The following is a 23171-nucleotide window of genomic DNA, read 5'->3' on the forward strand; positions in this document are numbered from 1 at the left end:
TTTGGGTTTATTTTTGTGTATGGTGTTAGGGAGTGTTCTAATTTCATTCTTTTTCATGTAGCTGGCTGTCCAGTTTTCCCAGCACCACTTATTGAAGAGGCTGTCTTTTCTCCATTGCATATTCTTATCTCCTTTATCAAAGAAAAGGTGACCATATGTGTGTGGGTTTATCTCTGGACTTTCTATCCTGTTCCATTGATCTATATTTCTGTTTTTGTGCCACTACCATACTGTCTTGATTGCTGTAGCCTTGTAGTATAGTCTGAAGCTCCATTTTTCTTTCTCAAGATTGCTTTGGCTATTCGGGGTCTTTTCTGTTTCCATACAAACTGTGAAATTTTTTGTTCTAGTTCTTTGAAAAATGCCATTGGTAGTTTGATAGAGATTGCATTGAATCTGTAGATTGCTTTAGGTAGTATGGTCATTTTCACAATGTGGATTCTTCCAATCCAAGAACATGGTATATCTCTCCATCTGTTTGTATCATCTTTAATTTCTTTCATCAGTGTCTTATAGTTTTCTGCATACAGGTCTTTTGTCTCCTTAGGTAGGTTTATTCTTAGGTATTTTATTCTTTTTGTTGCAGTGGTAAATGAGAGTGTTTCCTTAATTTTTCTTTCAGATTTTTGATCATTGGTGTATAGGAATGCAAGAGATTTCTGTGCATTAATTTTGTATCCTGCTATTTTACCAAACTCATTGATTAGCTCTAGTAGTTTTTTGGTAGAATCTTTTGGATTCTCTAAGTGTAGTATCATGTCAGGTGAAAACAGTGACAGCTTTACTTCTTCTTTTCCAAGTTGGATTCCTTTTTATTTGATTTTCTTCTCTGATTGCTGTGGCTAAAATTTCCAAAATATGTTGAATAATAGTGGTGAGAGTGGGCAACCTTGTCTTGTTCCTGATCTTCGTGGAAATGGTTTCAGTTTTTCACCATTGAGAACGATGTTGGCTGTGGGTTTGTCGTATATGGCCTTTATTATGTTGAGGTAAGTTTCCTCTATGCCTACTTTCTGGAGAGTTTTTATCATAAATGGGTGTTGAATTTTGTCGAAAGCTTTTTCTGCATCTATTGAGATTTTCATATGGTTTTTGTACTTCAATTTGTTAATGTGGTGTATCACATTGATTGATTTGCATATAGTGAAGAATCCTTGCATTCCTGGGATAAACCCCACTTGATCATGGTGTATGATCCTTTTAATGTGCTGCTGGATTCTGTTTGCTAGTATTTTGCTGAGGATTTTTGCATCTATGTTCATCAGTGATATTGGCCTGTAGTTTTCTTTTCTTGTGACATCTTTGTCTGGTTTTGTCATCAGGGTGATGGTGGCCTCGTAGAATGAGTTGGGAGTGTTCCTCCCTCTGCTATATTTTGGAAGAGTTTGAGAAGGATATGTGTTAGTTCTTCTCTAAAAGTTTGATAGAATTCACCTGTGAAGCCATCTGGTCCTGGGCTTTTGTTTCTTGGAAGATTTTTAATCACAGTTTCAATTTCAGTGCTTGTGACTGATCTGTTTATATTTTCTGTTTCTTCCTGGTTCAGTCTCAGAAGGTTGTGCTTTTCTAAGAATTTGTCCATTTCTTCCAGGTTGTCCATTTTATTGGCATAGAGTTGCTTGTAGTAATCTCTTATGATCCTTTGTTTTTCTGCAGTGTCAGTGGTTACTTCTCATTTTTCATTTCTAATTCTGTTGATTTGAGTCTTCTCCCTTTTTTCTTGATGAGTGTGGCTAATGGTTTATCAATCTTGTTTATCTTCTAAAAGAACCCAATTTTAGTTTTATTGATCTTTGCTATTGTCTCTTTCATTTCTTTTTCATTTATTTCTGATCTGATCTTTATGATTTGTTTCCTTCTGCTAACTTTGAGGTTTTTTTGTTCTTCTTTCTCTAATTGCTTTAGGTGTAAGGTTAGGTTGTTTATTTGAGATGTTTCTTGTTTCTTGAGGTAGGATTGTATTGCTGTAAACTTCCCTCTTAGAACTACTTTTGCTGTATCCCATAGGTTTTGGGTCGTTGTGTTTTCATTGTCATTTGTTTCTAGGCATTTTTTGATTTCCTCTTTGATTTCTTCAGTGATCTCTTGGTTATTTAGTAGCATATTGTTTAGCCTCCATGTGTTTGTATTTTTTACAGATTTTTTTCCTGTAATTGATATCTAGTCTCACAGCCTTGTGGTCAGAAAAGATACTTGATATGATTTCAATTTTCTTAAATTTACCAAGGTTTGATTTGTGATCCAAGATATGGTCTATCCTGGAGAATGTTCCATGAACACTTGAGAAGAAAGTGTATTCTGTTGTTTTTGGATGGAATGTCCTATGAATATCAATTAAGTCCATGTTGTTTAATGTGTCATTTAAAGCTTGTGTTTCCTTATTTATTATCATTTTGGTTGATCTGTCCATTGGTGGAAGTGGGGTGTTAAAGTCCCCTACTCTTATTGTATTCCTCAATTTCCCCTTTTATGGCTGTTAGCATTTGCCTTTTGTATTCAGGTGCTCCTATGTTGGGTGCATAAATATTTACAATTGTTATATCTTCTTCTTGGTTGATCCGTTGATCATTATGTAGTGTCCTTCTTTGTCTCTTGTAATAGTCTTTATTTTAAAGTCTATTTTGTTTCATATGAGAATTTCTACTCCAGCTTTCTTTTGATTTCCATTTGCATGGAATATCTTTTTCCATCCCCTCACTTTCAGTCTGTATACGTCCCGAGGTCTGAAGTGGGTCTCTTATAGACAGCATGTATATGGGTCTTGTTTTTGTATCCGTTCAGCGAGCCTCTGTCTTTTGGTTGGAGGATTTAATCTATTCACATTTAAGGTAATTATTGATATGTATATTCCTATTACCATTTTTTAAATTGTTTTGGGTTTGTTTTTGTAGGTTCTTTTCTTCTCTTGTGTTTCCCACTTAGAGAAGTTCCTTTAGCATTTGTTGTAGAGCTGGTTTGGTGGTGCTGAATTCTCTTAGCTTTTGCTTGTCTATAAAGCTTTTGATTTCTCTGTCATATCTGAATGAGATCCTTGCCGGGTAGAGTAATCTTGGTTGTAGGTTCTTCCTTTTCATCACTTTAAATGTATCATGCCACTCCCTTGTGGCTTGTAGAGTTTCTGCTGAGAAATCATCTGTTAACCTTATGGGAGTTCCCTTGTATATTATTTGTTGCTTTCCCTTGTTGCTTTTAATATTTTTTCTTTGTATTTAATTTTTGATAGTTTGATTAATATGTCTTGTTGTATTTCTCCTTGGATTTATCCTGTATGGGACTCTCTGCACTTCCTGGACTTGACTGACTATTTCCTTTCCCATATTAGAGAAGTTTTCAACTATAATCTCTTCAACTATTTTCTCAGTCCCTTTCTTTTTCTCTTCTTCTTCTGGGACCCCTATAATTCGAATGTTGGTGCGTTTAATATTGTCCCAGAGGTCTCTGAGACTGTCCTCAATTCCTTTCATTCTTTTTCTTTATTCCACTCTGCAATAGTTATTTCTACTATTTTATCTTCCAGGTCACTTATCCGTTCTTCTGCCTCAGTTATTTTCCTCTTGATTCCTTCTAGACAATTTTTAATTTCATTTATTGTGTTGTTCATCATTGTTTGCTTGCTCTGTAGTTCTTCTAGGTCCTTGTTAAACATTCCTTGTATTTTCTCCATTCTATTTCCAAGATTTTGGATCATCTTTAGTATCATTACTTTGAATTCTTTTTCAGGTAGACTTCCTACTTCCTCTTCATTTGTTTGGTCTGGTGGGTTTTTTCATTGCTCCTTCATCTGTTGCATATTTCTCTGTCTTCTCATTTTGCTTAACTTACTGTGTTTGGGGTCTACTTTTCACAGGCTGCAGGTTCATAGTTCCCGTTGTTTTTGGTGTCTGCCCCCAGTGGGTAAGGTTGGTTCAGTGGGTTGTGTAGGCTTCCTGGTGGAGGGGACTGATGCCTGTGTTCTGGTGGATGAGGCTGGATCTTGTCTTTCTGGTGGGCAGGACTGCATCCGGTGGTGTGTTTTGGGGTGTCTGTGAGCTTAGTATGATTTTAGGTACCCTCTCTGCCAATGGTTGGGGTTGTGTTCCTGTCTCGCTAGTTGTTTGGCATGGGGTATCCAGCACTGGAACTTGCTGGTCGTTGAGTGGGGCTGGGTATTAACGTTGAGGCAGAGATCTCTGGATAGCTCTTGCCGATTGTTATTACATGGGGCCGGGAGGTCTCTGGTGGTCCAATTTCCTGAACTCGGCTCTCCCACTTCAGAGGCTCAGGCGTGACAGCCGACCAGAGCACCAAGACCCTGTCAGCCACATGGCTCAGAAGAAAACGGAGAAAAAATAAATAAAATAAATAAAGTTATTAAAATTCAAAATTTTTTAAAATTATTAAAATAAAAAAATTTAAAAGTACTAAAAAAAAAAGAAGAGAGCAGCCAAACCAATAAACTAATCCACCAATGATAACAAGTCCTAAAAACTAAACTAAGATAAACATAAAAATCAGAAACTGGTTAGTCACATACAGCAAACCCTACGTCTCTAGTTGCTCCCAAAGTCCACCGTCTCAATTTTGGGATGATTTGCTGTCTATTCAGGTATTCCAAAGATGCAGGGTACATCAAGTTGATTGTGGAGATTTAATCCGCTGCTTCTGAGGCTGCTGGGAGAAAGTTCCCTTTCTCTTCTTGGTTTGCACAGCTCCTGGGGTTCAGCTTTGGACTTGGCGCTGCTCTGCATGTAGGTCACCCTCTGGCATCTGTTCTTCATGCAGACAGGACGGGGTTTAAGGAGCGGCTGATTAGGGGGCTCTGGGTCACTCAGGCTGGGGGGAGGCAGGGGTACCAATTGTGGGGCGAGCCTGCGGAGGCAGAGGCCAGAGTGACGTTGCAGCAGCCTGAGGCGTGCCATGTGTTCTCCTGGGGAAGTTGTCCCTGGATCCCAGGACCCTGGCAGTGGCAGGCTGCACAGGCTCCAGGGAGGAGAGGTGTGGATAGTGTCCTGTGCTTGCACACAGGATTCTTGGTGGCTGCAGCAGCAGCGTTAGCATTTCATGCCCATCTCTGGTGTCCATGCTGATAGCTGCACCTCACTCCCGTCTGTCTCTGGAGCTCGTTTAGGCAGTGCTCTGCCTTCTGTGGGCAGACAGGGAAGGATTCCCCTCTCCTCGCACACCAAAACAATGGTCTCTTGCGTCTTAGGGAGGTCCAGAGTTTTTCCTGGACCTCCTCCTGGCTAGCTGTGGCGCACTAGCCCCCTTCAGGCTGTGTTCACGCAGCCAACCCCAGTCCTCTCCCTGGGATCTGACCTCCGAAACCCGAGCCTCAGCTCCCAGCCCCCACCCGCCCCGACAGGTGAGCAGACAAGCCTCTCAGGCTGGTGAGTGCTGGTCGGCACCGATCCTCTGTGCGGGAATCTCTCCGCTTTGCCCTCCGCACCCCTGTTGCTGCACTCTCCTCCGTGGCTCCAAAGCTTCCCCCCCGCGTGCCTCCACCAGTGAAGGGGCTTCCTAGTGTGTGGAAACTTTTCCTCCTTCACAGCTCCCTCCCTGAGGTGCAGGTCCCGTCCCTATTCTTTTGTCTCTGTTTTTTCTTTTTTTCTTTTACCCTACACAGGTACGTGGGGAGTTTCTTGCCTTTGGGGAAGTCTGAGGTCTTCTGCCAGCGTTCAGTAGGTGTTCTGTAGGAGTTGTTCCACATGTAGATGTATTTCTGATGTATTTGTGGGGAGGAAGGTGATCTCCACGTCTTACTCCTCCGCCATCTTGAGGGTCCTCTCCAAGGCATTTTAAATAGACTTGTGTTTTACTTACACTTGTGATTTCTGGCACATATCATAATATAAGTGCATCTGTATTTCCCACTCACACAGGTTCAACAATACAGAGAATGGTCACTCTAGGCTGTTCTGGCCACTACATTGGTTGGGTCATGTGGTCTGTTCATAAGATAGTAGTAGGTAGTTCTGCAAATTTCAAATGAAAACATTAATTAGATCAGTTTGCTGTGTAAATTACTGTTCAAGTCACCCAGTTAAAGCAGCTTGCCTGGCATCTGCCTGACAACTCTTGAAAGTTTAATATACTGTCAGTGAGACTGTTACATATGACATGCATGGGACTCATTTGCAATTCACAGTTAATAACACACAGTATCCTTGCCAGAGTCAAGCCTGGCCTTCATCAAATAAAGGATTTTTTATAGGTTTTATTTGAAGTGAAAATTTTACTGTCAGGCTATATCAATAAGTACAGTACATGTATCCTAAGGATTATGGCTTTAGAATCCCATGAACATTAGTAGTTTGTGGGCTCAGCTGAGTTTCTCTGAGGCACATGGGAATTCATTAATGTTGATGTTTCTCCATCATTTAGGTCTGTGATGGGGTCGAACAAGGAACCAGATCTTGTGCATCTCGAAGCCAGAACTGTGGATGGTCGTAAGTAAAGCAACTTTTCCACGACGTTAATAGTAATTAATTTTATCGATCTGCCATGAATCACATCTGTGTTAAGGGAAATCACAGTGGCAATAATCAATAATCTAAGTCGTTTGGACCTGAGGACTTTTTTTTTTTTTTTGTCCTTAGTTACCTAGAGTTGTCTTAATAATTCTCTACAACTCTCATCCAGTCAAGGGGTTTTTCTTTGCAGGTGATGAGAAAATTCCAAAATTTCTTATTTTTTAAGTAAACACTTGTTATTATTGCATTATTGCTGCTCTTTTGTTTTGATTTGTTTTGCCAGTTTCCTTATTTTATGAGATATCATCCAGGCAATGCCTCACTGTCTAGTGGGAGATTGACAAAACACTTGGAAAGGGCTTGTAGAAGAGCATCATCCTGTCTGTCCCCCATCATAAGCGGCAGGAGGTAAAAGTCAGTTGGTGGTTCTGAACATCCCTAGTTAGGTTGGCTACAGTGAAGGACTGTGTTTCCTATGGACATTTTGGCTTTAGCACACGATGGAGAGCAAAGCTGAAGATCCACTATCCAAACCCATGTCTGCATGACTCACAAGTTCACTCACTTACTGTGTGACCTTGAAAAAGTTACTGAAACTCTTTATGCCTCCATTTCTTCACTGTAAATTAAAGACGTTAATAATAATGATTTCTATAGTAGCTAATATTTACTAAGCACTTGCCCTGTACCAAGAATTATGCTAAGGGCTTTCTATACTTTATCACAATTAATCTTCACTACAATTCATAGGTGGTGGTTCCCATTTTACAGATGAAGAAACCAAGGCATAGAAAGTTTAAGTAATATATTTAAACAACAACAACATGGATTTCCTTCCCCTTCTTTGGTCCTGAGGATCTCCAGGAGGGCTAAGCATTTCAGGGGGTACTACTAGGGAACTACAGGTGAAAGGGAAAAAGGAAAAAGAGAAAAGGGGGAAATGCATAGAAGGAAAATAGATGAGGGGAGAAAACCCAGGTGAAAAGAAAGAGGTCTCAAGTGCAGAGAAAAGGAAGAGAACGGACTCTCCAATTACCACAGTGCCAAGAGGCTGGTCGAAGTTGTTCAGCACTGAGCCAGGGGGTGATAATCTAATTTTTGAGACCTTCCCTGTTTTAAAAATATCCCTCACAATTCACACACTTCATCATCACTGACACTGAGCCTGTCTACTTGCCCTCCACTTTTCTGATGCAAAGGCAGATGACACCCATGGTTTACCAGCTCACAGCTCAAAGAAGCTGGTCACCCCTGCCATCCAAACTCTCCAGAAACCACACCTACTCCATTACTGTGTGCTCACAGGGAGAGATTTTTATCTCCAGAGGTTTCTTTCCCCCTTTGGGGAATGAATATATTCTTTGGCAGAATCAGTGTGGGGATAGATCAGGGTCCAAGCTGACCATCTCCTTTCTCCTTTATAAACTCAGGCAGAGCTCTGATATGTAATGTGCCCAGATTGTACCTGACACAGAATAATCTCAACAGTTTAGAGCTGCTTTCCCACCTCTTTATCAAGTGGGCTCTCTCTGGTGGTGACCAGAGCTGATAATATTATCTTGGATTCCATGGTTCAGTTCTCAGTACACAGTTCTCAGTTCTCAGTTCTCAGTACAGTTCTCAGTACACAGCTGTCTTAAGTACACAGCTGTCTTAAGTCAGAAGTTGCCGTGCCATCTGTTTAGAGCTTTGTTTTAGCTCCCATTGCTCTAGTAATAACACAGTTCTCACCTTTACCTGTAGCTGCAACATAATCTGCCGCCTGCCCATTTCCTCAGCCTCATCTCACTCGGTGCCCTCCTCGGTCATCACCTGCAGGCCTTTGGGTTTGCTTTCAATTCTTAGAAACTACAAAGTTCTATGTCTCCATAACAAGACTCTAATACTTGCTGTTTCCTCTGCTTGGAATACCTTTCTTTATTCCCCCTTCCCTGACCAATTCAGTGTAACGCATTACTGAAGATCGTTCAGATTAAGGTTAAGCATCATTTCTAATTTTTTTAACTTTTTGAAATAATTTTAGGCTCACAAAGAAGTTACAAAATAATAGTATGGAGTTCCCCTGAACCCTTCACCCAGCTTCCCCCAATGATAACATCCAAAATAACCATAGAACTATATCAAAACCAGGGAGAGCATCCATTTCTTAAGGAAGTCTTTGTTGAAGTCCTAATCTAAACCAGTTTATTTTGTTTGCTTTCATCCAACTCTATTATTTTTCTTTATTGTATTCATCTTAGTTTGAAATTACACATTCCATTTGATCACAACTTTTCCTCTCCACCAGCCTATTAAGTTCTATGTGTGCAGGAGCCAAGTATACCTTTGCTCAGTATTGCATCTCCAGCACATTCTACAGTGTCTACATGTAGATGGAGCTTAATAAATATTTACTGAATGAATGAACACATAGTTGACCAATTGTCAGGGTTACCAGCTGGCTACCTAACCTCACTTACCAGGTTGTCTGATAAATTTAGAGCGTTGCATCTCAAACTTGAACATGCACAACGACCCACCGAGGGATCTTGTTAAAATGTGGATTCTGATTCAATAAGGGCCCAAGAGTCTGCAGGTGAAGCCGATGCCTCTGGTCTGTGGAACACACTTGTAGTAACAAAGTCCCACAACGAAAGACTAATGAAAGAGCTTTAGGGTCTGTCTCCCATGACTACACCCCTTGTTCAGAAAGCTCTGGATGGAATTGGTAGCATCCCACGTTGCTTTTATTTTCAAGCTTTGGGGGATAATGCTGCTTTCTGGCTTGTGGCATTTAATGCACATTACCCCGTATTCTGAAAACAACAAGGCTGTCACTTTCCCTGATCGGCACGTTTTCTCTCATCCAACATTATTCCTGTGCTCCCTGCAGGCACGGAGGTTGATAATGCCAAACTGTCATCTCAGGCTCAGCTTTCACAAGGCATGAAATATATCAGTTCTAATTTTATTTGTTTTATTTTACTTTTCTGCAAAAACAGCATTTTCAGAAACTATCCAAGAGTGAAAATTCAATAAAGGGATTTAATTAGAAAAGTTATCCCTGTCAAAACAAAACATAAAAAAAAAACCCCTACCAATTGAAATAAAGGATCTAAGCATAACTCCTGACCTGACTAAATATAAAAAACAATGAGATTTTCTCAGTGTCATATTCCCTCTGTGTGTCTGTCTGCCTGTCTGTCTCTCTCCAAGAGAGTCAGTAAACATGGCTTCAGGTCAAAGAAACAGAGGAGGAGGAAGGAAAGAAAGAACACGGAGAGGTCAGAGTAGCAAGCTATTAGCAAATATAACTGAGAGTGTATTTATCAAAATCAGACTCCAGGCTGGTCATTTGCTTCAAGAAATCCAGTATCTCTATGTTATCTCTCTCCCCATTCCGGAATTGGGATCCCTCTTTTTTCTCCATCCTTTCATTACTGTTTAGTATATGAAACCCATTGTTTATATTCTAGGTCATACATCTGGTAGGCTGTATGCCAAAATAATATGATTTTTTTTTTTTTTTTTTACTTTGTAACAAGTAATTTTTTTCTGATTTTAATGGGTTTAGGAATTTTGTAGACAATGCACTGAGACACGTGACACAGAAAAAAATCCCTTCTTGCTTATTTTGCTTATCGCCATGGGGTGGATGGCAAATGCTTATGTGGGCTTGTTATTCGAAGTTTAGTTTTAGTGTCATTTCAAATCTCCCTAGATTACATTTTATAATTAATTTCTGTTTCAATTGAAGTCTCCATATTTGAGGGGAGGTGAGCTCTGGAAAGCTTTTGCTCTACGAAGGTCTGTGACCTACACAAACATTTCTTGCCAACTGTGCTCTGAAATCTCGATGTTTTGTAGTTAACAACCATGACAAGGATGTTATTCTTTCTTATACTACCTCTCTGCCTTGGGAAGCAAGCTGAAGAGAGCAACCTCAATTACAGTCAATCACAGGAAGTATTATTGGAATATTTTTAACGTGTTTATTGGATGTGGCATTTGTTATTGGCCCCTGTGTTCAACTGAGGACAAATTGACAGGTCCTCATCCAGGAAACAAAGATTTTACTGTTTAAATACCCTGTGTGTGTGTGTATGTATGAATGTGCACACACATTGTATGCACCTAATACATTAAAATTGCTACCCAGTACATTATAATAGTAAAAAGGAAACCTACATTCTATTGATTTACCTAATATAGGTACAGGTGTGTGTGTGTGTGTGTGTGTGTGTGTGTGTGTGTGTGTGTATGTATGTATGTAATCTATGTAGTTAGAAAATGTTGACCCAACTCTTGGATTGAAATCTTTGTGAAAAGCTGTATCTTATTTAATCTTGGTTCTATGTACAAAACATAGCTCAGAGCCTGGCACATTCATGTGTGTTGACTTAATAAATATCTGTGTGTGTCACCATTGGGCACGTCTTCTTACAGAAGGGCCTTTAACCATAGGGTGTGTAGAGTCCCTTAGGGCTAATGGATGAGTATGAGAAACTCATGACTCCCTGAAATTGTATGCCAGTATGTATATGTGATTTGGAGGAAAAGAATATAACTTTTATCAGAATTCTTTGCATGGTAATTACACATGGGTCTATAGTTTTATATTTATGCTCATCTATATACATCATCTTGTAAGAGAACCTGCAGTACCAAGTTTGAGCTTTATTGCTTCTCCCTTTTACTTCTGAAATGAAAGACCTGGCCAGTGACCTGAATGTTTTCTGTACTTGTAGTGATCCATGCCAGCAGGGACAGGGGACAATTACTGGTCTCCATGTCTATTTGCTTGAGTAACTAACCTTGTAACAACTTGCCATAGGACTAATCTCTTTCATTGGGGAAAAACAACCTTGGCCCTTTAACCAGCTATGAAAAAGACTGCACCCGAAGTCTTTCTGAAATGAAACTCAAACCAGCATTTTATAAGCTGAGATAAAAATCAAAGGAAAATCACAACTTTGTATAGCCACCATCTCACTAATTCTTGTTGTGGGTAAGAACTGGACATCTCATTTCTGCTTTTCACTTTCCACCCCTCCAATCGAATTTCCGTATTGAACGGCATACATATCAATACCTGGATAAGGCGAGCACTGCTGAGATACTGCGGGAAGGTGATAGAGACCTCAGTTCTCATCAGTCCCCAGTATATTAGCAATGAATTGGTTTGAGTTTACACTATAAGCATTAATTACTTTTATACCAACAGAAGTAGCAACGATGACAATAAAAAGATAAGTAGTATTCCACTGTATCAAGGGAAAAGTAGATCCACTTCCTGACCTTCATTCTCATTCCCCAAAGTTGATAATTTTATTTATTTTTTTAAAAATATTTATTTATTTATTTATTTTGGCTGCGCCGGGTCTTAGTTGCGGCATGTGGGATCTTTACTTGCAGCATGTGGACTCTTAGTTGTGGCACGCATGCGGAATCTAGTTCCCCGACCAGGGATCGAACCCAGGCCCCCTGCATTGGGAGCACGGAGTCTTACCCCCTGGGCCACCAGGGAAGTCCCCAAAGTTAGTATTTTATAAAAAATATGTCTTCTATATTATTCCAGAAATCGTTTAGGCTTATACAGATAAATATGTATGTGTGTACACATACATACACACTCACAAATGTTCATGTTGTAAAACTGTTATGCCAGATTCAGTGTGGGTGAATGCAATAGCAAGTTAAAAATCTTTCTATATCAGTATATATAAATTTAGCCACTTCATGGCTAATCACTACATAGGAACCCCATTATACAGCCAACTATAATTTTGTTAATCACCATCTCATTAATAGATATATAGATGTTTGGCTATTTCAAAGAGTGTTGATACATACATGTACGCACATATTACTTATTTGGTTAGTAAGCATTCAAACGTGTTTAGGGAGCAAGCACTGCTCAAAGAAAAATTACTGACGGGAAATCCCTGGGATTTCCCTGGGAAATCCAAGAGTGTGTACATTTTTAATTTTTATAGGCATTGTCACATTTCCCTCTGAAATAGATGCATCATTGCATACTCTCTAAATATGAGAATGCCTATGTTTACGTACCCTCAATAGTCCAGGTTGTTATGAAAATTTTTTTAAACATAGCCTGTCTGATGAGTAAAAATGTGGCATATCCTTATTGTTTTAATTGGTATTTATTTACTTAAGAGTGAGGTTAAGAATTTGTATTTATTTTTCTTGGTTATTTGTATTTCCTCTTCAATGACCCTTCAAAAGCTATCAAATCTCTTTAATGTTCTAGAGAAGAATGTTATGCATTATTTGCATTTTAATGCAAATCTAAAAAATATCAAACTTGCCACTCCAGCTCTAGTACACCAATTGGCATTATTAGACCCCATGTTTCATAGCTTTCTTTTACCTTCTTTTTCAATCAGTTAATATATTAATCATTTCTAGGGTGGGGTCTGGGAAGAGGTTAGAAGTTTCCATTTCTGGTCAGTTTCAGATTCTGATAACTCCCCACCACTGAAGCTGAATCTGGCCTCTGTACCCCAACACCGAATTAAATCTTGGAGACAGAATTTTGGGTGAAGTAGAAAAGAACAGTTTTATTGCTTTGCCAGGGAAAAGGGGCCACAGCAGGCTAATGCCCTCAGAACTGTGTGTCCCGACCTGGAGGGGGTAGTGAAGAGTTTTATAGCAATGGTTCAAAGAGGAGGCTGTGATCAGCTCATGGACATTCTTCTGATTGGTTGGTGGGAAGGTAAGTGGGAATTAGCATCATCAACCTTCTGGTTCCAGCAGGTCTGGGGTCTAAGTGCTTGTGGGCAGCATACCATTAACTTCTCCCACCTGGTGGGGATTTCAGTATCTGCAAAACAGCTCAAAGATACTGTTATGTATATCCCTTGAGGGGGGAACCAGGACCCTGCCCCAAGGCTGCACTATTGTTTCTTGACTGGTCCTCCCTTGTCTCTGCATCCCCTCCCTTCCCTAATTAACAACTGTTTGAACCTGCCTGTTGGAACTCAGGGAAGGTCTTGGAGGCTGAATGAAGCCCATTTCCTGTAATCAAGAAATGGGGGCCACAGAAAGGCTTTTGTGTCCAGGAGCCCCACAGGGTCCTGCTTGGTTTCATCACTTCCCAACACAATGCCTTCTCACCTCTCCTCCCCTATCCCTAAATCAAGCTTCCAGACTTAGAGAGTCCAGTGGCACCTACTGACCTTGGAGAGGCAGCAGTGAGTGGTGGTGTGAAGCGAGATCTTAATTCCCTGCCCAGGAATTGAACCTGGGTAACTTGGATGAAAACCGGAAATCCTAACCACCACATCCCCTGGCTCTTGCCCCCCGTGAAAAATGCATTTCTCACAGAGGCAAAAACTGTAAAAACATGTACAAAGTTTATTATTAGAGACATAGTACAACAAGTGGGAGAGTACACGGAGAAACAGTTTGTTTAGTTAAGACAGAAGCAAGGCAGAGCCCAGAGAGAAAGGGTTTGGACATCCCCCCTTAATGAGGAGGAGTGCAGTTAGTCAGAAACTAGGCAGAGATACACACCCAGAGAAGAGTGTGGGCATCCTGAATGAGGAGCACAGTAAAGAAGTGGTTTAAATCACTTGTATAGGACAGTCCTTCTGGGTCTTTGTTTACCTTTGGCCAATTATCTTGTTTCTTTTTTCACACCTGACTGGTCCTAGGACGCTCCCCAACATGCATGTGCAACTATTTGCTAAGGTGGATCCCACCACAGAGGCCTGTGGGTGCATGTTCACACATATTATGGGGTGATGCCCCCTCCCTTTTTGACCCCCAAGGAGCCTTCCTGCACATGTGCAGATAGGGAAGTTTTCCTTGACCTTAGGAGTGGTCATCTTATCTCTTTACTTCAACAGAGCTCAGCTTCTGCCACTAGCTTTGTCCTTGGAGTGTCTGGGTGAGAACAAAGCTTCAGTTTTACTCCACTTGACAAACACCAGCTGTCCAGCGCAGGGGCCCGTCTATCTCCTACCTCAAATTCCCCCTGAGAGACATGAACCCCAAGAAATCTTTACTGGGAGCATGAGGGACGATGGTCTGTCTTCTGTCGCTTCTTCAGGCTGGCAAGGGACTCATAGACCATATCTAGTTGGGGTCATGGAGCTCTCGCCCTGTCTCATTAAGGGGCCCCAGGGTGACTTATGCTGTTATTCTGGCAGGATCTGTTCTGAGGAGTGGCTGAAATCTCTGCATCACCATTATCCTGTGAAACTGTTGCAATCTGAAAGAGACAAACTTAACAAGTTTGCAAATATTGTAAATATCAGTAAAAGAATTATTGTAACCAGTGGCCAAAGCAGGAATAAGAACCAAGTTATATTTGGTAACAATTTTTGATCCTGGTCCAGATAGAGTCAGCGCTTGGGTTACCCTGTCCAAAGGAATGGAGCCATTTGGTGTGGTCATATATATTTTTTGATGTCTTTTTTTTATTAGCCTAGTGTTACTGATGTAGGTATAACAGATTCAGAAGTAGTTGGAGGAGTGACAACCTGAACATTAATCGACAAAATAGATCTTATTTTTTTTTTTTTTCAGGAAGATAAGCCTGAATCCCAGTCTAGACCTGGCACTTTGAGGAGACCCGTAGTCAGGTAGCCAGTTGTCTAGTTTTATCCAAGTAGGTTTTAACCTTTGATGTGGTATTAACACATAAACCAAAGCAGTTGTCACTGTTAATGATTTTAGTGTTTTTCTAGGTATGAGAAAGGTGAGAATTTGGGCTCATAAAAATCCTTACCTGAAAATATCTAACTATCTGAAGGCCTGTTTTGTCAGTGTTTTCCCAGAGCACAGAGTGCCTCATTCCTGATCTCCACCCTGAACTCCTTTCAGGGGGTATTGAAGGTCAGCAGCTGCAGCAGCTCCAGATTCAATCTTTGTAGAGGCAGACAGCAAGTGCCAGTTTCCGGTCGGCAGGGCCCCTTCATGGTCATAGATTCGACCATGGTTGGGGGGCATTTTATGACTGTTTTGTCCCACAGTGCTAGGAAGGCTCAGTGTGCCGTTACTGGTCTAGGCCTTGTGAGTAGCCAAAAGTCTCTGGACCTCCTGCTTTACTAGTCTCTTATGGTCCAGGAAAATATTCCCTCTTGTTGCTTCTTCCTGTATCTGCAGTTTCACTCTTACAGTCATTGATCTCATGTGGGACTATATACCATCATTTTGTCAGAGGCTCAGTCACATATTTGGTAATGTAAGAAACAACAATTTTGTAAAACAGGCAAAAATAGAAATACTATAGCTAGCAGTATTAGTAAGGTCATAAGTAAGAATTTAAGTTAAGAAATTTTCATTAGGTACAGCCTAGTACATCCCCAGCTTGTCTGGCTTAGTCTATTTTTTACCAGTCCTTATCTTTAAGGGAAATTGTACACATTGGCATTGTCCATAAGGCATTTAGGCCAATGTCCTAATGTTACCAGGCTCCTTATCCTTAGCATAGTCTAATGGTTTCTTTAAACTTGAATGGCTGTAGCCTGGTGTTAACCTCCTGGTTGTAGATCATGGAGCATCTGATCTTTATCCAAAGATTGATTACAAAGTTAGGCTTCAGAAACAAACTTAGAGTGTCCCTTTAATAACTCAGTTAAAACTTGTAACAGTATAACTTAACAGCAAGGAACTATCTGAGAAGCGAGTCTTAGTAAACACAGACCTTAATTAATGAAACTAGGATAATATTTAGTGAAACATAATTTTTTTTTAATTACCCCCATTTTTATTAAACACAGACAAGGGCTTCCCTGGTGGTGCAGTTGTTAAGAATCTGCCTGCCATTGCAGGGGACATGGGTTCGAGCCCTGGTCTGGGAAGAGCACATATGTCTTCCCATAGTGCTGACTGTTTAATCTACAGCTATTGTTGACCCATTTTAAATTCCCTGATTTAGGAGTAGACGGTTGCCATGCTACAAGGGCATCAGGGTGGCAAAAGTCTGACAATGGGGGGTTAATCTCATAGAAGCAGAATGAACTTTACGTGTGCCATAATCTTCATAGATCATTGTGAAATAATACTTATTTACTTAACCAAAGTAACAAAAGATTTCAAAAGCAAATATAAATCACTTAAAGGCAAAGAAATTCACACAGTCTGTTATCAAAAGCAGCATTTCTCTTAATATAGAGAGAGAACCAAATTTCAGTCTGGTACCAGCTGACTGTTAATAGCAAAATTTATTTACCTAATTAATTTCAATTTAGTCTTAATCAGTCTTAACAACGTACCAAATTTTTTTTCATAGTTCCTTTTCCACAAAACTTTTATCACTTTCTGGATCCATATTATCAATAACTTGCCCATTTTTTTTTCATCTATAAACAACTAACTGTAGGACAAATTTATTATCATCACTTTCCCCAACAAAAATATCTCCAGTCTTTATATCTTCTCTGGCCAACAACATATATCCTACTTGCTTTACACACTGAAATGCTTCTCTTGTCACTTCGGTAGCTTTGATTACATATTATAATTTTTAACCCTTAAAAAACCTTAACCTCTAGTGAAAACCAAGAAGAAACCAGGTGTGAACTGTTTGTCACACTGGCGTCTTCTGATTAGCAAACTCAAGATCACATTCTATAACCTCTAAAAACATGTATTTTTCCAAAGCACATTTTTTTTTTCTCAATGTGGTACAAGGCGTGTGTCAAATAAACCCAAACATCTTTAGTTTCTGTCTTGTATTTAGAATTGTTTGTGAGCACTTACTTTTCTTTTTTAAGCCAGTTAAATAGAGCTCATTTACAAATTAACCTCAGCAATATTATTCAAAGACAAAGACACATACTGAGACATACATATATCCAGACAGAGATCTCATAGTTTCCTGCTTGAGGCTTAAATTGTCTCTTTGCCTCTTTTTTTTTTTTTTCTTTTTTGACTTGAAGTTTCACTAAGCAACCCAAGGCCGAAGTCTCAGGCAAAGTGGGCTGTGTTTGTTTCCCAAGGACATGATAAGAGTTAACCTCAAGCTTTCTCCTAGGCATATTTTTATTCTCTCAGGGTCAGAATTTTGAAAATAAACCAAAACGTATTTTAACAAGCTAGATTTCTCTAATTGCACATGCAAAAAGAACTGGTTTTACAATTTCAAAAAAAACTGTATTTTAACCAATTTTCTCCAGAGTCTAAAGAATATTGTGGCCATATTGTCAAAAAAAAAATCATCTTTCCTCTCTGTAGTCATAATTTCATAGCTAAAATATGACCAAATAGTGCTCAAACTGGCCCTGATAACAGGGGCAGACTGGCTGATAAAATGTTGTCCAAGCAGGGATTGTTTCTCTGAGGCGGGGTCTTAGTTTGGTCAGAAGAATCTGGGGGAGTAAGGAAACTTGCAAGAGTGGGGGAAGCTTGGTTCACCCTGAGAGTTGGGAGAAGTTAGAAGGGGATCATTTAGAATGTTAGGAGAGATTTTCTGTTTCCTCAGGCTTTTGATTATGGAGCCACATAGAGCGGGATTATGATAAAAGGCCATGAAAACTTGAACACAGGGAACCTTAGTCCATTTTCCCATCCTGTGGCAATAAAGATCCAATTGGAAGATACCCATTTTCAGGCCATTTTCCATCCCCCAATTTATATAAAGACCAGGCACTCTTACAGTAAAATTTAAGTTTCCAGTTCTTGAGGATATACTCCAGAGGTGTTTCTTCTGGCTTAGAAAGGGATCCTCCCGTGTTGAGTAACCTGCAACTGAGAATACAGAGTGATCCTAGAAGTGTAATCCAACGTCCTAGATACATTTAGGAGGCACCTGAAGGGACTTCAGAGCATCCCCTGAACTCCCTTCGACCTCATTGCTTGACGGGGTTTTGAGCGTCCTCTACTCCCCCACCGATTTCTAACCAGACGTCTCCGGTTGTTCTTGGTGCCGTGCGCACAGTGTCCTCCTTTCATACGTGGGGAGGACATTCAGACCAGTGTGGAACGGTTGCCAGGTTTTTCCTTGAGCTTTACAGGCAACAGATAAAGCCTGGGATGCCGGCTGCTTGGAAGTGGCCAGCCCAATAAGTAGTCCTTGGGCTGCCAAGGCCTGGAGTGAAGGGGGAACTCCTGGAGGAATTGGAGTTGGCCACAATGGAAAATGCCACGGGGGTCAGGACCTGAGGGTTTTACGTGACACTGACAACAATGGGCTTGGCAGCAGAGAGGGCGCCGTTAGTCTTTCCCCCAGAGGGTGTTAAAGTATCAGGTAAAAAGAAACCTTGCTGTGCAAGTAAGGTGGGAAAGAAAATCACAGCAGCGTGGGGGAGAGAATGAAAGTCAGGAGTTTCCAGCCAGCAGTTGGGGCGCGACCTCTACTTTACCTTGAGCTCCCAGGCTTTGGCACCACTACCACTTTGTCTTTCTAGCAGTGTCCTTCTGACCCCATTTTTCATATTGTGAAAGTCTCTTAATTTCAAAGACTATTGATTTCAATTTGGCCTCTCTGATTTAGCAGCCTAAAGACGACCCTGAAAACCAACCAGAAAAGCATAAAATAAGATAACACGAGCCTCCCCACACAGCAGTGAAAAACCTGACAGTGACAGTGCAGTAACAGGTTCAGCTGGGCAGCTTTCAAATTCCGTCCTTTGTATCCATTATGTGCTACCACTTCCCCTGCCTCCTGTGTGCTCACCCATCTGTGAGAAGGTCTGTGTCCTTACCTCCCATCCCGAGGAGGAGAACACAGAGGTGCATGAGAGAAATTTGTCATCTCCAGATCTTTCGTGTGTGTGTATGCGTGTGTGTTCTGAGAAAACTTTACTAATGGACCCTGAAATTTGAATTTCACATAATTTACACAGGTTGTGAAATGTTACCCTTCTTAGGATTTTTTTCAACCATTTAAAAATGTGAAAGCCATTCATAGTTCATGGGTCACACAAAAACAGATGGCAGGCTGGGTTGGGATGGACCAGAGTTTGTGTCAACCTCTGAATTAACACTGTTGCAAACACAGTTGAAGCCCACAGTACCTCTTCCCAAATTGCATCTTCCGATTACCCCCACTAACCATTCTTCTGAAATGGGTGTCAGTCATTCCTATTCATACCATTACCTTCTATTGTTTGTGTCTGTATCCCTAAACAGTGTATAATATTGATTTGTATATTTTGAACTTCACAGAAATGGTATCATACCTTGGGTACCCTTCTGCCTTGCTGCCCAGTACTTTGCGTGGCACTCTGTCCATGGTGCTGATTGGAGCGCCAGTCTTTTTCACTGCTGTATCGTTTTACACTGTGTGACCATTCTGCCTATGTTATTGATTCCTGTGCTAGTGAATGGGCACTTAGGTTGCTGCCTGCTAAAGTCCTTTCTTGACATGTCTCATCTCTTTTCACCTTCACCATGACCTTGTTAGATGTCCAGATCTTAACTCTAGGACAAAGGAATGGGTCTCTCCTGGGTTCTCAGGCTCCCCCAGGACTCAGCAGCAACAGTCCATGTAACATGCATGTGTGGCAATTTCTAAGGGTTTGAAAAATTCCTCATGTTTCTGACTCCTGCTTTAAAACAAGAACAAAAGGTAGCGTAGTAAAGATCTTGCCACTTACTCATACCTCCCCCTCCTTTGCCCCATGTGTTCTCAAGCAACACGGATGCTAAGATCGTGCATTATATTCCTATTATTTGGCTGGTGCTGCTGCAGTACTTATAACAACTCTTGGAGGTAGGACCTATGATTATTTCCCTCACTTTAATTATGAGGAAAATGAGGCTTACAGTGGCTAAATATTTTTGCCATTGTCGCAGGCTAAAATGTGAAGCCAGGTCTGGTTCATTGCAGACCTATTTATTATCCATTAATTTGAAAAGCATTGTTGGACATCTGTGCTAGGCCAGCTGCCCTTCTAGGCATGAACGAAGGATAGTAGGGGATGTTGCAAAGGCCCTACTCTCATAGAGCTTAACCTTCTGGTTAGGGGAGACAGGTTATAAACAGATGCATAGTGCCAGGTGATGGTATGTTCTAGGAAGCAAAACAAAGCAGAGTCTAGATAAAAAGTGATGGGGCGGGGCAGGGGCCGCTGTCAAAGAATCTCTGATAAGGTGGCATTTGGTTTTTCAGCCAAGTCCTTATGGAAGTAAGGGAGAGAGCTGGGTCTGCTGGGTGGAAGAGCATTGCAGACAGATGGAACATCACGTGTGAAGGATACGGCGTATGGGCACGTCTGGTGTGGCTGAGGTGTAGCAGGGGCCGAGGTGGCTGGAATATAGAGAAGACAGACAAACGTGTCATCTCCTTCTGTTTATTTCACTATGGAAGGCAAGGATTGTGTCTTATTGATCTTTATTGAATATTTATCGTGTTCCAAGTATGATATTCAGTATCGAGTGTGATGAAAATAGAAAGTTAGTAAGTGAAGAAATAGTGGTTTGGATATACCCACGTGTCTCAGAGGCTGTCCCTTGAACTGACCCTCTGTCCTGGCATTCATCATATAACACATGAACACGTCTAAGTAAATAGTGTACATCCCTCGCCCACAGAAAGCCCTGGAGAATACATGCTGTGTATTTTCTCCCCCATGCACAAAACTGCTTTCATTTCTTCCTCCCTTCCTTCCCTCCCTCCCCCCTTTCCACTCTGATTCCTATTTTCTTTCTTTCCTACTATTTGTCCTTTTCCCTGTCTCTGTGTCTCCCTCTCCCACTCCTTTCTTTGTAAACTCAATTTGGAAAGTTACCAGAACAAACATGCTTCTCCATTTTTCATGGCTGGGTGTGACCTTGCAGATAACTTCGTGTCTTTTCTTGGCATAAACTGGAGTTCTAGTGTGACTTTCTCACAAAAGAGCTGACTGACATTCCCCAAGCCTGTCTCCCATTCTCTCTCATGCCCCTGTGCTCTGGCCCAGTGCTCCTGCTTTCTGGAATGATGTCTCCCCCTTGTCACTGCTCCAAGCAGCTTTCCAGGCTTTTCTCAGCTCTTTCAGCCTTCCCTGGGTGTCCCCACCCTCACCCTTGCACAGGTAACTGTCCCTCTGTGAGTTAGGGTCAACAGTAAAATAGTCTCTATATTCAGGTGTTCTATAGGCCATGAGAGTACAGCAGGTCTACAGCTCTGTGTGATGCAAAGTAAAATAAATGCAGAGTCGCAGGAGAAGTCCTGACACAGAGTAAACCATCCGTGGAGAGGTTGGAAGGTCAGATGCCCCTCACCTGGGGACCCACAGAACCTGCACTTGCACTCCTCCAAGGATACACTCACCCCACTGCATCATCCTTGGTGAGGGACTTTCTGTATTTCTCCTAAATTATTTTGCCCTCCTGTTCTCTCTCATGTCCCCAATTCCTAGCCCCGTGCTTGGCAAAAAATGTGTAATTCCAGAACTTTCCCTGTAGTAATCATGGCCTCCTGAATGTCCAAAGGCTAACAGTACAAGACCACACTTAGGAAGTGATACTGGGCCAAAATCAAGAGATTGCCTAGAGGAAAGCAATGCCACAAGCTTATCATGCCAAAGGAGGACATTTGATCTAAGTTTATAATTTTCACAGAAACGTCTTGTCCTCAGTATAGTCTTTCAGGGGTCAAGGCTGGAGTCTCACTTTTGAAGATCTCAGTTTCTAACTGGTACATGCCACAGAGTGCTCTAGACCCCTGATGGGAATGAAGTTTCTATGAGCACAAGCTTGTTGACACATGTGTGTGTTTGTGTGTGTGTGAGTGTGTGTTGGGTGCAAATATGTAATAGGAGTGTTCCAAACCAAATAATAGGACAGTAGAAAGAACAAGATAAAAATTTATATACGGATTATGGGCTTTAGAAACTGTTCTGCTTTAAAGTTGAAAATTAATGGGGGATGGGAGAGAGCTTTGCCAGCCTAGTTTATGGTTTTATTTAAAATTAAACTTTTACGATGTTAAAGTATCATCCCTAAGTCTGGAGTTCTTTTACCTGTAAAAAGTACCTTATTCTGGATTTTCTCCAAAGTTTAAAAGAGAAAAAGCATGTGATCCATTCAGCACAGTTCCTGACTCAGAGGAGAAGTTGCTCTGGTTATTTTGGAGGTTAATGCTGCTGTCGCTATCAATGGAGTCATTGTGGGAAGGGAGAGGTCTGCCCAAGCCTCAGGAAAAACTCCACAGAGGAAGGGCCCAGGAAGTATTTGGATAGGATCACAGGAAAGGAAAAGGCAGTTCAAACCAGGGGAGCTCTCTGAATGAACACAGGGTGTCAGCCAGGAATGCACGTGCTGTTTAAAAAGAGCGGAAGCCCCAGAGACACAGACTTCCCAGCAACATCACAGAGCTTTGTTCACTTGGGCGAGAGTGAGAAGGAAAGAGGTTTCGGTGGGTAAAGGATGGTAAAGACCTTCGGATGGTAAAGTCAGTAGTCTGATTTTAACATCCTCCTTTGATCCTAAAATTCTAATAACCTGCATTTTATAGAGGAAAAGTCTGAAGCCTAGTTTGGTAAATGACTTTCTCAGAGTCACATAACACAAGAGAGAAAGAGCTCGGACCTAGCCGTTCACTCCAACGGAGGGAGACCCTGCACAACAGTCTGGCTGCAGGCGGGCTGCCCTGTGTGCTGGGTGCCAAGGTGACTTCTGTGTCATCTCACAGCCCTAGTTAGTTTCCAGTTCTGCCCCAACCACTGCCTCACACTGCCTGCGTAGAATATTTATTATCTTTAATTAATTACACCGGGAGAATACTTTTTCATGGTGTTTTAAAAAATTACTTAAAGAAATTAACCCAAACCAAAGCATGAATATAAA

At 41.1% G+C, this 23171-nt stretch overlaps 1 protein-coding gene across 5 annotated transcripts in view; it reads left to right on the forward strand.

Annotated features, from left to right (window-relative positions):
• The window catches only part of SORCS1 (sortilin related VPS10 domain containing receptor 1), a 559510-nt gene that overhangs the window by 385968 nt on the left and 150371 nt on the right, over window positions 1-23171 (forward strand). For all 5 annotated transcript variants that reach the window (XR_009701631.1, XM_061197256.1, XM_061197118.1 and 2 more), the window contains exon 6: window positions 6361-6425. Coding sequence is in view for 4 of the 5 variants with exons in the window: in XM_061197256.1 (XP_061053239.1) it covers window positions 6361-6425 (65 nt within the window). In the remaining variant the exon portion in view is untranslated. The remainder of the gene's footprint in view (window positions 1-6360; window positions 6426-23171) is intronic.

Source organism: Eubalaena glacialis, chromosome 1, assembly GCF_028564815.1.
Source record: "Eubalaena glacialis isolate mEubGla1 chromosome 1, mEubGla1.1.hap2.+ XY, whole genome shotgun sequence".
Lineage (NCBI taxonomy): Eukaryota > Metazoa > Chordata > Mammalia > Artiodactyla > Balaenidae > Eubalaena > Eubalaena glacialis.